Source organism: Nycticebus coucang, chromosome 13 (assembly GCF_027406575.1).
Source record: "Nycticebus coucang isolate mNycCou1 chromosome 13, mNycCou1.pri, whole genome shotgun sequence".
Lineage (NCBI taxonomy): Eukaryota > Metazoa > Chordata > Mammalia > Primates > Lorisidae > Nycticebus > Nycticebus coucang.
Window position 1 is genome coordinate 12977210 of NC_069792.1, and position 14466 is coordinate 12991675.

Genomic DNA, 14466 nt, shown 5'->3' on the forward strand with positions numbered 1-14466 from the left:
TCACATAATTTCTAAATGTTACTGGCATCATGTTATCTTTTCTTGCTTAAATGCATTAAAAGCAAAGACATTTTCAATTCTATTAAATTACACCAGGAAGGAACTCCAATCTGGTACCAGTATGGAGGATGGTGTGAAATGGAGAGGTATAGAGAACCCCCCCCACCCCCGTCTCCTAAAATCACTCCACATGAGTGGTCCTGGCTCTGAGGTTAGGTCAATGAAAATTACTATGCCTACTTCCCAGGGAGAGAAGAGTCAGCTGTACTGTGGGGAAGGGCTACAGTCTCCTAAGTTCCAGAGGCCGCATCAGTGAAGGTGAAGACCCAGGAGCTCTACAGAGACTACCTGGTCTGGGTTCTCCTTCCTCCATTTAGTAGCCAGTGGAATCTTTGCTCCTGTTTCCACATCTTTTCAGTGGGGATGCTCAGAGCACCCACTTTGTGTGATTGTTGTGAAGATTAAATAAGTGAACACACATAAAACCCTTAAACTAGTGCCAGGTACCTGGCAAGAATTGGATGCAGATTAGCTGCTAATATGGTGTTGTCTGAACAAATAAAATCATGGAAAAGTATGTTGATGTAAACTTATATAGTCTGGAGAGAAGGAAGCGTCAGTATCTTTATTACCATCATTCATCACAGTCTCTGGAGGTGAAGAGGCTACATTAGTTTCTGGATGTTGTAGACAGAAGGCTTGTTCGTGCCCTCTCACTTTTCACCTGCACGGGTCAATGTCACGAGACTTTCTGCCGCGCCCTTTCCTATGTTACATTACTTATTTTTATCATTGTCCATTGTTCCTTTTGTTTTCATCCATCATGAATGATGATGAGATGTACACTGTGCTTACAGGCACTACGCCTTCACAATCCTTGATCACTGATGTCTTAAAGGTTGCGTTAAAAAAGGAGATAATGGGCAGAGAGGGAAGTAAACAATGTATGTTCTGGACTCTTTATTGACCCGAATCCTGAAGTCATTCACGTGTCCCTGCTAGGATTAAAAATAACATGCAAAGACTTTTCTGGGAATTATAACTGTCTTAAATTATAAACATAGATCCTGAAGGGTGTTTCAGAAAGGGTCCATTACTTGTAAAACAAATAAAAACAGAACTCCTTTTAATGTCTGAGCAGTTAACCTGTAGGAAGCGGACGTTCTATGAAACGCAAAGCTCTTTCACACTGTCTTACCAACCTGTCACCGAGAACCCAGGAGGGCAGCAGCGGGTTAGAAAGAGGGTTTCCGGGCCACACTCTGCAGACAATTGGCCTGGAGGCCTGTTCTCTGTTCTTCCTTGTGCTCAAGCTACTTGCACAGCTTCACCAGGGACAACAAACATGCCCAAGGAATCTGACATTGTGCCCCGATGAATTTAATCCCCAGGAGAAGTCTCCAGCTCTGAGCGACCAGGGGAGAGAGAGCCGTAGAGTTTCCTTGGGATTCGCGGAGAGTTTGTCCTGATCTTAACCACCCCCGCTCAGGTCTTAATTTTAAACCCTTCTAAAACAATTTACATTTTTCTGTGAAGAAATTGTATTTATGCTTGTTTCGGAAACAATCTTCATTCTCAGAAAAAGAACCTTACGCGTCCTTTTCCCCACTCGGCCTGGTGAGGACTTCAAAGGGTCTTTGAGCTGAGAACCGGGAACCAGGTCTCCCAGAGTCCAGTTTCCAACCAATTCAGCGCATCCCTTGCCGCAGCGACTCTTCCCAACCAACTCAGTCCAACTTTCCGTTAAAGACTCCAGCAGGGGCGCCCTCTGGGCCACCGACTGCGGCGGGCAGAAGCGGCTTGGGGCTGGGGACCCTGGAGCCGCGCAGCGCCGCCCCAACCCGCGCTGCCCGCGCTCGCCGCCCGGCTGGTGGCCGAGCTTGGCCGTGCGCTCTGCCGCGCTGGTCCGCCCTGGACAACTCGCCTCCGGTCCCGTCCTTCCCGGACACAAACTCCCACCCTCTCCACCTCCGGGATGGCTCTGCTAAATCCTGTGTCTCCCTCTCTTTCAAACTCTTCCAATCGCTCTGCCAGCCCTTCAACACAACCCTCCACAAGAAAACCCAAACGCGATCTCCCCAGTTACGGTGGTCACGGAGGGTCTCCGTCGCCGCCAGCGTAATTCAGGCTCATTCATATTCATTCTCTTTCTCTCAGTCCCTTTTTCTCTCCCCAAAGACTCCTAACAAGACAAGCCGATCCTCCTCAGTGGCCCTGCCTTTCATTCATCCCCTCCCACCACACTCACACACACACGCGCGCGCACCCCAGCCCAGACAGCCCACTCCACTTTCCAGACGCCCACCTCCCACATACTCTCCTCCCCTAAACAGACATTCACCCACTCGCCATCTGTAGCCTCCTTCGGTCCCCCGCCCGCCGGCGCGCCCGTTCCCCCTCGCCAAGAAGCAGACCTGCACAGCGGGAGGCAGGGACCCCCGCCAGACGCTCGGGCCGCGCGCGCCGCACTGACCTCGGCCCGCCCCGCCGGGAAAGTAACAAAGGCGGGCGCGAGCCCGGAGCCCGGAGCGGCGGCGGCGGCGGCGGCGGGGCTGGCGAGCCTGGGCCCGGCCGGCTCTCCCCGGCGGGGGCTGCTCGGGAGTCGGGAGGCAGCAGCGCCTCAGGACGTGGATCTCCGGCCGCCCGCGCCGCTCGGACGCCGCCGGCACCATGGGCTGCTGCACCGGGCGCTGCTCACTCATCTGCCTCTGCGCGCTGCAGCTGGTGAGTGGCCCGCGTGCCCCCGCCCCGGGGCCGGTCTCCTCCTGGGGGCCTTCCGGGGGACTGCGCTCTGCCCCGGACCGGCCTCCCCCGCTCCCTCAGCAGTTCCGCAGCTCTGGGCAAGGGGTGAAAGGGTGAGCCGGGCGCTCCCGCCGCTGCTGCCCTCCGCGCCACCCCGGCTGGGCTGGTACTGCCCTCTAGCAGTGGACACTGCCCGAGTCGCCCCTGCCCCGCGGGAGGGCGCGGTCTGACTTGGGGTCGGTGCGCCGGGGTGCGCTCGCACCCGCGACCCCGGGAGTCGCCGCGCACTCTGGGGGTGCTGCGCTGGCGCCGGGGGAGCGAGTTATTTCCTGGCTCTGAGGGGCGACAGCAGCTTTAACACCCCCCGCGTTCCTGCTGAAGTTACACAGGGGCTTGTGTTGCGGGCTCTTTCTTCTCGGCTTGATTTCCAGGAATGTTGCTTAATGTGAACGTGCGTGGGAATGCCCAGGTTCTGCGCAGACTGCGGCAGCCTTAACTCTCTTAGTTAAGAGTGAGGTGGTTCTTACCTTCAGCAGGTTGGAAGGAGGCGCGTGAGGCGTCTTGGCTGCGTGTTTGAGCCCCTGCTCTTGCAATTCTGCTTTAGATTTTGTTGAAATGTTCGGGCAGCGACAGACTGACAGCTGTGGTCAGCGATAGGACAGAGCGAACCGGCTCTGTTGGCGCGGTGCCTTGCAGAGAGCGTGCGTGTGATGGGTAGTTAAAAACCACAGTGGAGAGAAAAAGGCCTTTCAGAGAGGAGCAGATGCTCTTCTTAATCCCTTTGGAACCTGGACTGGTCCTGGGGTCACTTGAGGTCAAGGCCACAGACCTTTCGTGTCAGACTTTTGTGTGTTGGAGATTAATAGACATCTCCCTTTCATTACACTTAAGGAGGATTCTGTAGATGTTCTGCCAAGATTTTTTTTTCAAAGCATTGTGGGATTTTTTTTTTTTTTTGTCGCGAACATAGCTAGCGTATTTTGACCAACAAGAGGAAAAAGCTTTCAATAAACTTTACTGAGTAAAGTCAACCTTCGCAAGACTCATTACTCAAGGGAAAAAATAATGTTCTTTAACAGTTAATACTTGTTTACTTTTCTCTTGTCTTAGGGTATTTTTTTTTCCGTAAAAACCTCACTTTGGGTATATTCCTCGTTTTTCACATAATGCATGCATAATATTCCTAGATTTGAAATTAGTGGCTACTTGTCTTTAAGACAATTGGACAGTCCACTATGGCCTGTAAAAGCTTAAATCTAATGTTGTTTATAGAGTTTTCTTGAAAAAATAATTTTAAAAGTCTGCTCCCTTGTTAATGTGTTCACACTAAGGAACGAAGGCCGGGAGTAATTTATACTTTTGTTTTTTGAAATGGGCATACCTTATAAGTTCTAAAAACTGAATAATTATTTACTCAACCTTTGATTATGTACTATTGTAGATAGACATACCGGATCCTATAATCCCTTTTTTTTTTTTTTAAGACAGAGTCTCACTGTGTCTCCCTCCCTGGAGTGCTGGGTGTCACAGCTCACAGCAAACTCCAACTCTTGGGGTTAAGCGATTCTCTTGCCTCAGCCTCCCAAGTAGCTGGGACTACAGGCGTCTGCCACAACGCCCGGCCATTTTTTTGTTGCAGTTGTCATTGTTGTTTAGCAGGCCCAGGCGGGTTTGAACCCGCCAGCCTTGGTGTATGTGGCCTGCGCCATAACCACCTTGCTATGGGGGCTGAGCCTGGATCCTATAATCTTTCAAGGCATCATTTCAATTTTACATCAAAATAACATGTAAGGTTTCTTTAGGTAAGATTTATAAATGCAATTGTGATGTTCTGAATTAGCACTGTAGCATTTGTGATGATGTCTTTGAGGCTAGACAGGCCTCCACTATCCATGTACACTTTATCAATTGACAAATAATGCAACTTATTTTTAAAGCATATCTCAAAATTCTATTTTATTTATGAAGTCTTCCTGGGTTCTCTAGGTAAAATCACTAATTTTCATTTAATCTCACAGCACTGTGCGTTTTCGTGTTATAAAATATTGTGTCCTCTCATAAATAATTTTAAATTATTTACACATATTTCTTCATTATTAGACTGTGGTCTACATGAGTAGGGACCAAACATTCATCTCTGCAAACACTGCAAGTTCTCAGTGCTCACATCAGGAACTGAAGCATGTTTCAATTTATAACAATACCTAACATTTACATTCCATACAGGGTTTTGACATAAGTTTTTTGTCCCTTAAAATTGTCCTCTGAGGAGGGTAATTTTTTCACTAGTTTGTAGATGAGGAAGTTGATACTCATACAGTTAAACAAGTTTACTAAAATCAAGAGTTTTTAATGATGGTAGGGACAGTGGGGTGATGGTGAACATTTAACAACTGGATCTGAAGTAAATCAAAACATATTTATATATTACATTATAATATCATATAATATTACTTATGTAAAGAATATTATGTAATATTACTTATGTAAAGAATGTGTAGCAATCAATTGACAAATAATATCGATAATAAAATTGCAATACTCTTTACTGTGGATTCTATAAAGCCACTTATTTCTGGCAGAATCCTTTTGTTGAACTTGACAGAATCTTGGTTCTATAGTCCTGAATGCTGGTGAATATATTTACTGGCTTTAAGAAGCAAGTGAAACAAAGAAGACTGTATTGGAACTTCATTGCCTGTTAATGACACAAACAGATTCTTTGCAACATTGGATAATAGTTTTCTTTCTTTTTTTTTTTTTTTGCAGTTTGGCCAGGGCCAGGTTCGAACCTGCCACCCTCGGCATATGGGGCTGGTGCCCTGCCCACTGAGCCACAGGTGCTGCCCAAGGATAATAGTTTTCAAATGCTCAAAAATTATTTCCTCAATTTCTTTTGTGCTATTGACAGTGTTATGGCTACAGACATGACACATTTTGAGGTGTAATACATATTATTAAAATTCTTTCTCCATCATTTGCTTAAGTCTAGATAATCAACAAAAGTCATACCTTGATTTGTGGGGTTTACCAAATTCTTTAGTGTAAAAACTCCTACCTTGGCAATGTCAATGCTGCCTTTATTTGGTATTTCCATCATACAGTTAAGTGGGTATAAACAGCCTCCTAAGCATTGACGGAGTAAAACACAGTAAAATAATTAAGAATGGATATGTTTCAACTATTTAGTACCTCTGTTTTTAGTAGGATTTATTTAACTTTAAGTTTGTATAATTTAATGCTTAATAATGGTTATTAAAAATTCTTAAAAATTCTTAAAAATCTTAGCCAACGAACTATCTGAGCCCATGTAAGCCTGCTCTAGGGGACCACAGGGTAGGGACCCTTGTTTCCAAGATCTGGTGTTCTTTCATTGAAGCCAGCTGGTCTTTTTTCCCCTTTCATGTTGTTCTTTGCTCCCAACAACTGTTGAAAGATGGAGGTTATAAAGCAGTACACAAGTCTGGATGTAGAAAAGGGACAGAATTTGAGAGCACATTTGCTGAAGACAAAGTACATGGTCACCGCCAAGACTTGACTATGAGGTCACTGAAGAGATGGTACCTTAGCTCCTCCAAAAAGTCAAAGGAACAAATGAAAAGTTTTTATTATCTTCTTCTCATTTCATGTGAACTCTCAGAGTGGAAAAACTCCAGGCTGAGAAGTCTAATTGGAGAGAAATTATCATTTTAGGCTGGTGTCCGTGGATGAGCTATTGTTCGCAACATCTGAATCTTCTTTTTCTTTTTTCATTCCACTTTTATGGCCTGTCCTCCATCACTACTTTTTCCTCCATGCCTTCACCCCCAAGAACATTTGTGTATTTGCCCCAGGGTTTACTTTCCTTCTCCTGATTTTTCTAGATGAAATGAAGGAGAAAAGGAAAAGCATGAATACAGCCCATCGAAAAGTGTGTGAAACTTTTTCAAAAAAAAGTAATTCATTACCATGTCACCAATCTATCAGTTATCCAAGAGCCTTGAAATACACATTTGTAAAGATACTTTTGCTTGTTTTATAATAATGGCAGAGTTATCATTAGATGTGTGTAATCCAGACCTAGGACCCAATCATAAGCTTTTAGTACATGATTTTCAGTTACCACATATAAATGAGCCTTCATTGCACGTTCTTAAAGTCTAACACTCCCCGTGTCATTTGGAAGCTATCTTCTGCGAGTTGTTTTGGTGGAGCATTGAACTTATTTTAGCAGGCACTGTTGCCACAGAGCTTTAGATGCCTTTCAACGTCACCGAGGTCAGACTCAAAGGTATTTCAACAAAATTTTGTGTCTGGATGTTGTTGTTGTAACCCGGGGACATTTATTGTACCTTGCATCACTTTAGGGTGAAGGTCATGCTACTATTATCACTAATAATCAGTGCAAGAAAACTCGAAACTCTTAGTAGACCTATGGTAGCAGAAACTCTAAAAGATTTATAGAAAATAGAGAGTTTTTTAAACATATAGAATGGGTTGTATGTTTTCATTTTAGAGAACATTCTCTCAAATTGAAGAAAATGAGCATTTTTTCTCACAGTAGAAATGACGTTTAATTAACTTTCTCTCCATACTCCATTCAAACCATCTGTGAGCAAAAACACCTGTGACATTATAGTGCTAAGATAAAATGTGTTAGAAGGTGTCTGAAGGATAGCGATGTAGTGTTAGCAACATGTTTTCCAGTAAATTCTGTGAAATGCACGGCTCACCTCTCGCAAATACTGGGCAGGGAAGGCAGACCTTCATTTCTTTCACTAGGTATATTTCCTGATACTTTTGCTTTAACATAGTTTTAATTTTAGTAGCTCTTTTTCTTTTCCTATGTACTATAATTCTTAACCCTATAGTTTCTCTTCTCTTCTCTTCAATATTCCAATACTTTCCTTCACCTTATGAAACTTAGAAAAAGTTTGGGAGATTCAAATGATGGACAATAATGCAACTTGCATTATAATGTGATTTGTGTTGAAACCTTTCTGCATTACCTCACGCTGAGGGTTGACCTACATGTCATGACTACCAGATTACATTGAGGTGCTTTGTACAGCGCAGGGGAAGATTGGGTGGGGTGTTTGTGTGTCGGCACTTGTGTGTGTATGCTGAGCAGAAATGTTTGAAGACTTAAGGGTTCTGTTTGAGAAACTTTAAGATTCTGACACTTGAGGACAAGTAGTTGTCTGGATCGTGAATTTGGAAACCAGAGTTAGAATGAATATTCAGAACTGGGAATCACAAACAATAGTGGTACTTAAAAGTGCTGGATGAGATCACTTCAGGGTGAGAGTATATAGATGAGACCAGTACTGTGAAAAATCAGGGCTTACCACAAGGCCAAGTAGAGAACAAGAAGCTAGCAAAGGATACAACAGAAAAGGCCGGAAAGAATTAACTTGCTGGCGGCACCTGTGGCTCAGTGAGTAGGGCGCCGGCCCCATATGCCGAGGGTGGCGGGTTCAAACTCAGCCCCGGCCAAATGGCAACCGAAAAATAGCCGGGCGTTGTGGCAGGCGCTTGTAGTCCCAGCTGCTTGGGAGGCTGAGGCAAGAGAATCGCTTAAGCCCAAGAGTTAGAGGTTGCTGTGAGCCGTGTGACGCCATGGCACTCTACCGAGGGCGGTACAGTGAGACTCTGTCTCTACAAAAAAAAAAAAAAAGAATTAACTTGCTTTAAAAAACAGAGGAAATAATGATTATCAAATTGATTTTTTTCTGTAAGATTAAGAGAAAGGTTATTATTTCAATGTTATTTAAAAATATGTATCCTTATATTTTTGTATTCTGTCCCAGTAAGCCAGGTTCTGTAGTATCACATTCAACATGAGAAGTGATTTCTATCACATATCATGGTGTAGCAAGCAAGACATTTTATATAATGATAATAAATTAATAATTTTAATAATAAAGTACTAAACCAGGGGTGTCCAACCTTTCTTTTTCTCTGTTGCATATTGGAAAAATAAGATTTTTCTTGGACCACAAATTAAACACACAGACATTAAGGAAAGCTGATTAGCAGGAAGAAGGTCCATGTATACTTTTGGTGATATCCAACATGACAGAAAAGCAAAAAAAGTCCTTACAAAATCAGCTTGAGGTTCAAAGGGCCGCAGGTTGGACACCCTGTAACAGTCATTTAAATTACCTTTAATCTAATACAATTAACATGTATTAGTCGCAATCAAACAACATTGACCTTTTAGTTAACAGAGCACTTTGCTTTTATAAATAATTAAGTAAATAAGAGAACACTGTTAGCAAAAGACTGAGAAGAGTGTTATGGCATGAGTTGTGTTTTATCAAAAAGATATATTGATGCCCAAACTCAGGGCCTCAGAATGTGATTTTTTTTTTTCTTTTTGGAAATGGGGATTTTTACAGAAGTAATTAAGATAAAATGAAGTCATTAAGATAGGAACTAAAATATGTTAGTGGCCATGTGACTAAAATATGTTAGTCCCATATGACTAGTGGCCTTGAAAAAAAAAAAAGGAAATTTGGATACAAAGACAGATAAACGCATAAGGAAGACAATGTGAAGACGCGGGATACCAGAGGAAGGTGGGACTGCGGTGGTGCCAGCCAGGGAACGCTGATGACGGGGGCAACCACCAGAGGCTCGGAAGAGGCGAGAAAGAATTCCCTGCAGTTCTCAGAGGGAGCACGGCCTTGCTGACACCTTGATTTTGGACTTCCGGCTTCCAGAACTGTGAAAAAATAAGTTTTTGTTGTTTTAAATCACTTGGTTGTTGCGTTTTGTTACAAGAACCCTAGGGACTTAATAGTGAGGTAGTGGGGAAGGAGGGATAGCGTGAGAAATGGATAGACAGATACGTGGATAGGTAGATACATAGATAGATGGATATTGTCTGGAGTATGTCTGAAGGGAGAAGAAACTGAGGTTTAAGCAAAATCATTTAAATGGTGAAAGAAATGCTGATGTTCGGTGGGATGTGGGTTTGGGTAGATCAGGCTCAAGGCCTTTTACATAGCAGTTTCCTCACAGGGGTCTTCGGATCAGCAAAATCAGAATCACTTGAGGAAACCTCTGAAAGACAGTGGCTCAAGCTCTCCCAGGACCTACTGAAGAGAAATATTTTGAAGAAGAGCTCCAGAAGCATGAATTATCAACAGCTCCTTAAATGGTTCTGATTGAGGTAGATTGAGGTTTGGAGGCTCTTACTTAAATGAAGAGTCGTCTGAGTGAGAAGAACTTGAAAAGAAATAACTGTGGACACCTCCTCCTGGGAGAAGGGTAGGTTTCCTAGGATGACTCAGATCTCTACTCAGCTGAGTTGTCACTCTGGATCTCTGTAACTCTTTAAGATTTTGGGATGGGTTGCTTCTCTTATGGAGGCTTAATGTCTATGAAAAAAACATGTAGTCGTCCCATCAGGCTTCTTGAGGGATGTGGTCTGAATTGGAGGGGACCAGCTTTCCCACCTGATAGGTCTGTCACTGAGATTCCCTGTCCTCTGCACAAGTGGCATCAGCTGTATCTGAGGCAGGCTCCAAACTCTTTTATGATAGAGGCTGGGTCAGGTTCATGGACAGGAAGACCACGTAGGGGCACCAGGAGGAAGTGGGCGGGTGCCTCTTTACAACTTCTTTTGACACTGTCTCTATTTCCTTGCCCAGGACTGTAAAGAATCACTGTGCTTTGGTAAAAGGTGTCTAGGGACTCATACTGCACAGTTGCATGGTTTACTGAAATGAATGGTTTCACCATTTCTTCTACAGGAGAGTACACTAAAGCCTGTTTCTGGGCCCTATTTGTGAAGACGTGAAATGTTCCTATTTTTGCTTTACAAACCAAAGTCCTTACTTTATTCTCAGTTATAACTGACAAATAATAATTGTATATATGTAGGGGTTACAATATAATTCTTTGATATATGTGTACAGTGTGGAAAGAGTAAAACAAGCTAATGTGCATGTTCTTTCCCTCACCATTTTTTTTCATTTGTGCCAAGACATTTGAAATTTACTCCCTTATTGTATATTTGAAATATACATGTATTTTTCTTACTATGGTCTTTCTTCTGTGCAATGAATCTCAGATCAAAATCCTTGTTTATAACATTGAATATGTTATTTCGACTATGTCCTTCTGATAGGTATTTATAAGACAGTTGTAGGCTGGCGTGGTGGCTCAGGCCTGCAATCCTAGCACACTGGTTCCTGAGGCAGGTGGATTGCTTGAGCTTAGGAGTTCAAGACTAGCCCGAGCAAGAGTGAGACCCCTGACTCTCTTAAAAATAGAAAAAAAAAATCTAGCTGGGCATGATGCTGGGTAACAGTAGTCCCAGGTACTTGGGAGGCTGAGGCAGGAGGATCACTTGAGCCCAGGAGTATGAGGTTGTGAGCTATGACATCATGGAACTCTATTAAGGGTGACAGAGAGAGATTCTGTCTCAAAAAAAAAAAAAGAGTGTACATTGACTTTTTTGTCTATAAAAGGCAGTTCTGCAGTCCTCATGGTTGAAGCTTCTCCTATATATAACTATCAAATTTACAACATCAGACCTTTTCTCTCCTAAGCTCCAGAAACCTATTTCACTTTTTCTTTTATTGAATAGTACATCCTGTTCTTCAGGTTGAAACATGTGACACTTTCTTTCCCAAATTCTCCCCTTAGCTTTCTTGTCCTGCCCAGATGTAAATCATTCACCCTCCACAACGTTGCCTGATTAATCTCCCTTAAATGATATTTTCTCCATGTTGCTCCTCTTTTAAAAAAAGTAATGTCTATATTTAAACTACCATTTTTCCCTGAATACCCTACTGATACAGAATTATTTCCCACTTCTCCAAGTCTACATCCCCAGCTCCATGGGAACAAAACTTAGTATTCAATGAACAGCCCACATTCATACCCTTGTGCCCTTGAACATATGTAGTTCACCTTTCCTGAAACAATGTCAAGGTTGTAAACTGAGAAAATGAGAATAAACAAAGTTCACTGAAATGGAACTAGTTATACGTATTTCCCTTATTTTATTCTTTATAAAATTATCGTGTGCTATTGATTTTTAAAATAATGTCCCCAATTTTTGCCAAATCATTTTCATTCTGGTCACTCCCATATGGAATTTTGTTTTTTCCCAGGTGTTTTTTTTTTTTGTTATTGTCTTTTGTTTCTTTCCTAAAACGACAAACATTATCATGAAATTTTTAGAAATTAATTGTTTTCTATCCCTAGAACTTTAATAATATTTGCATTAAAAACATGAGCTGCCTTGTCTATATTTTTTCTACCTTTCTCTCACAAATTTTACCTGTGATACAGGGGTCAGTGTGTATTTTAGGTCTCTAGAAAAGATTTGAACAATTATGCACATTATGTGCAGGAAGAATTTCAAATTATTCGAACATGAAAATTTGAATCGATATTACTTAAGATTTCCCGAAGTTTATGTGAGTAGGAAAAAGAACAAATCTGTATGTGTAAATGTATATTTTGACTAAACATTTGCTTTCCTCAGATAATGTATGTCTTGCTTAAAGAAGCTTATTTACAAGCACTCAAGTCCACTCATTACATATAAAAATAAAAATCAGAATGAAAAACACAAAATTGGAAGGCTTTGGGAACAAGATGACGGACAAGATGTTAACGAGCTTGGCAGGCTGTAGCAGACCTTCTTCCCTCTTCCTAGGGTCCCAGTGTCACAGTGTGACCATAATTGTGCTAGGAATAAAAATGGAGCAAAAGAAGACCAGCAAGATTGAAGAATTCGGGAGATAAGCAGAATATAATTGACCCAGGTTCTTCATATAATGTTGTGCCCTGCTCAAAAGCGTTCACGTGTTATGCTGAAATCCACACTTGTTTTGCTTGTAGGAGGGCACCTGGGCCTTTGATTCTATATTTTGAGCCAGCTACCTAGTATCAATTTGGAGTTGATATGGAATGAGAGAATTAATATATTAATTAGTTTGAAAGAAAATCTGATTAATATGTAAGTTAGAATTTACAATCGTTTAGGCAAGAATAAGAATAAAAAGAAAAATCACAAATCATTCTTTATTGCTTATTATGATTTTCTTAAAATACTTTCTGTGTCACACTTACGTAACCTTAACATTAATTTTGAAAAATTGGAGAGATTTTTCAAACCATCTTATGGTTGTTTTGAATGTCAATTTTAGGGATGCTGGCAAATACTTGGTGAGGTTAAAATCTAGCTTCTTATGCATCAAAAATAGTCATGCTCTTTATCTCCATTAACACTAATTGGTGTTAATGTGTGTGACTCTTCATGTAAGTTCGAGATAATATAACATTAGGCTAAGAGGAAATGCACCATCAGTGATTAATATTCAAAATGCCAATTAAATGGTGGGGCAAGCAAATGACAAATAGCACCAAAGTATCTAATTTGCATTTCTTTTGACATATTTTGCAAAGATACTAAAATAAAATGGGAGCTAAGCCTTGCATATGCTATAATGGAACATTCTTATCTTAGGTCTAGACAGAGTATAGGAGAATACTTATTTTAAGATGTGCATAGTAAAAAAAAACAAAAAATATATCAGTTGAAGGCGTTGATTGACATAGTTATGGAAGGGGAAACCCTGTCTAGTAAACCTAGAAGACTGCAGTTCTGTTGGACTCTGGTAAGAGATTGTCCAGTGTATTGAATTGCAGAAACATTTATCCACTGGGAAAAGGCAGCGAGGGAGAAGGCCTGTGAGGATCAAGGGTTGGGTGATAAGGACTCTCACTGTAAGAATGAAGTGGCTCAGAGAAGATCACAGCAGTGGTAATGATTTTATTCAGTTTTTTCTTTTTTTTTTTAGAGACAGATCTCACTCCATCACCCTCGGTAGAGTGCTGTACCATCACAGCTCACAGCAACCTCCAGCTCTTGAGCTTAGGCGAGTCTCTCGCCTCAGCCTCCCAAGTTAGCTGGGACTACAGGTGCCCTCCACATTGCCCATCAATTTTTTGTTGCAATTTGGCCCGGGCTGGGTTCAAACCCACCACCCTCGGTTTATGGGGCCAGCGCCCAACTCACTGAGCCACAGGCGCTGCCCCATTTTTTTCAGGTTTTTTTTCATTTTCTTTTCTACTGAGAGGTCTATTCTTTAGAATGAATTTCCTGCCTAGTTGCATACCTGAATCATAAGTGGTGTGTTCCTTTTCTCCATGCCCTGCTCAGGTGCTTGCACTATGAACGGTTTCATGCAGATTCTTTATTCTTTTATTAACAGAAGGTTTTGGAACAGGATTTCTTATTAAGCCATCAGCTAGTTCTATAAGGGTGATGATAAGTCACAGATACATTTCTGGCAGTTTCTCTTTATTTCAGTAATGAAAGATACTGTTATACCTTGGTATTGATTAACATGTAGTATGATGGAGCTTTTGTGTAAGAAGACAGGGCTACAGAGGCCGCCTGGCTAAATCGATTAAATAAAATGCAAAGGGGAAGGTTCTCCAATCAAGTTCTGTTTCTTTGCAATAACTAGCTGTAAATAATCAGAATTAAGGTATTGGGAAATAGAAATGCTCATAAATGATCATTCTTTATTCAAATTAGTATTTAAAATATAATTTTTTGGTCTATAAAATTATAGTTTATGAAAAATAACATATCTTAGAGTTAAGGTCTCCTCAAGAAATCATGTATTTGAGAGCCGTATTTATCTCCAAGGTAGTTCTGTGTGTGACACTTCAGTACTGAAGACTCTCCTGTTGATTGTTAAATATCTCTTA

General features: G+C 41.8%; 1 protein-coding gene across 2 annotated transcripts in view; it reads left to right on the plus strand.

The window, feature by feature from the left end:
• The first annotated feature begins 2434 nt into the window (after window positions 1-2434).
• The window catches only part of NKAIN3 (sodium/potassium transporting ATPase interacting 3), a 650435-nt gene continuing 638403 nt past the window's right edge, over window positions 2435-14466 (plus strand). For both annotated transcript variants that reach the window (XM_053559475.1, XM_053559476.1), the window contains exon 1: window positions 2435-2724. In XM_053559475.1, the coding sequence (XP_053415450.1) occupies window positions 2671-2724 (54 nt within the window). In that variant the 5' untranslated portion in view covers window positions 2435-2670. The remainder of the gene's footprint in view (window positions 2725-14466) is intronic.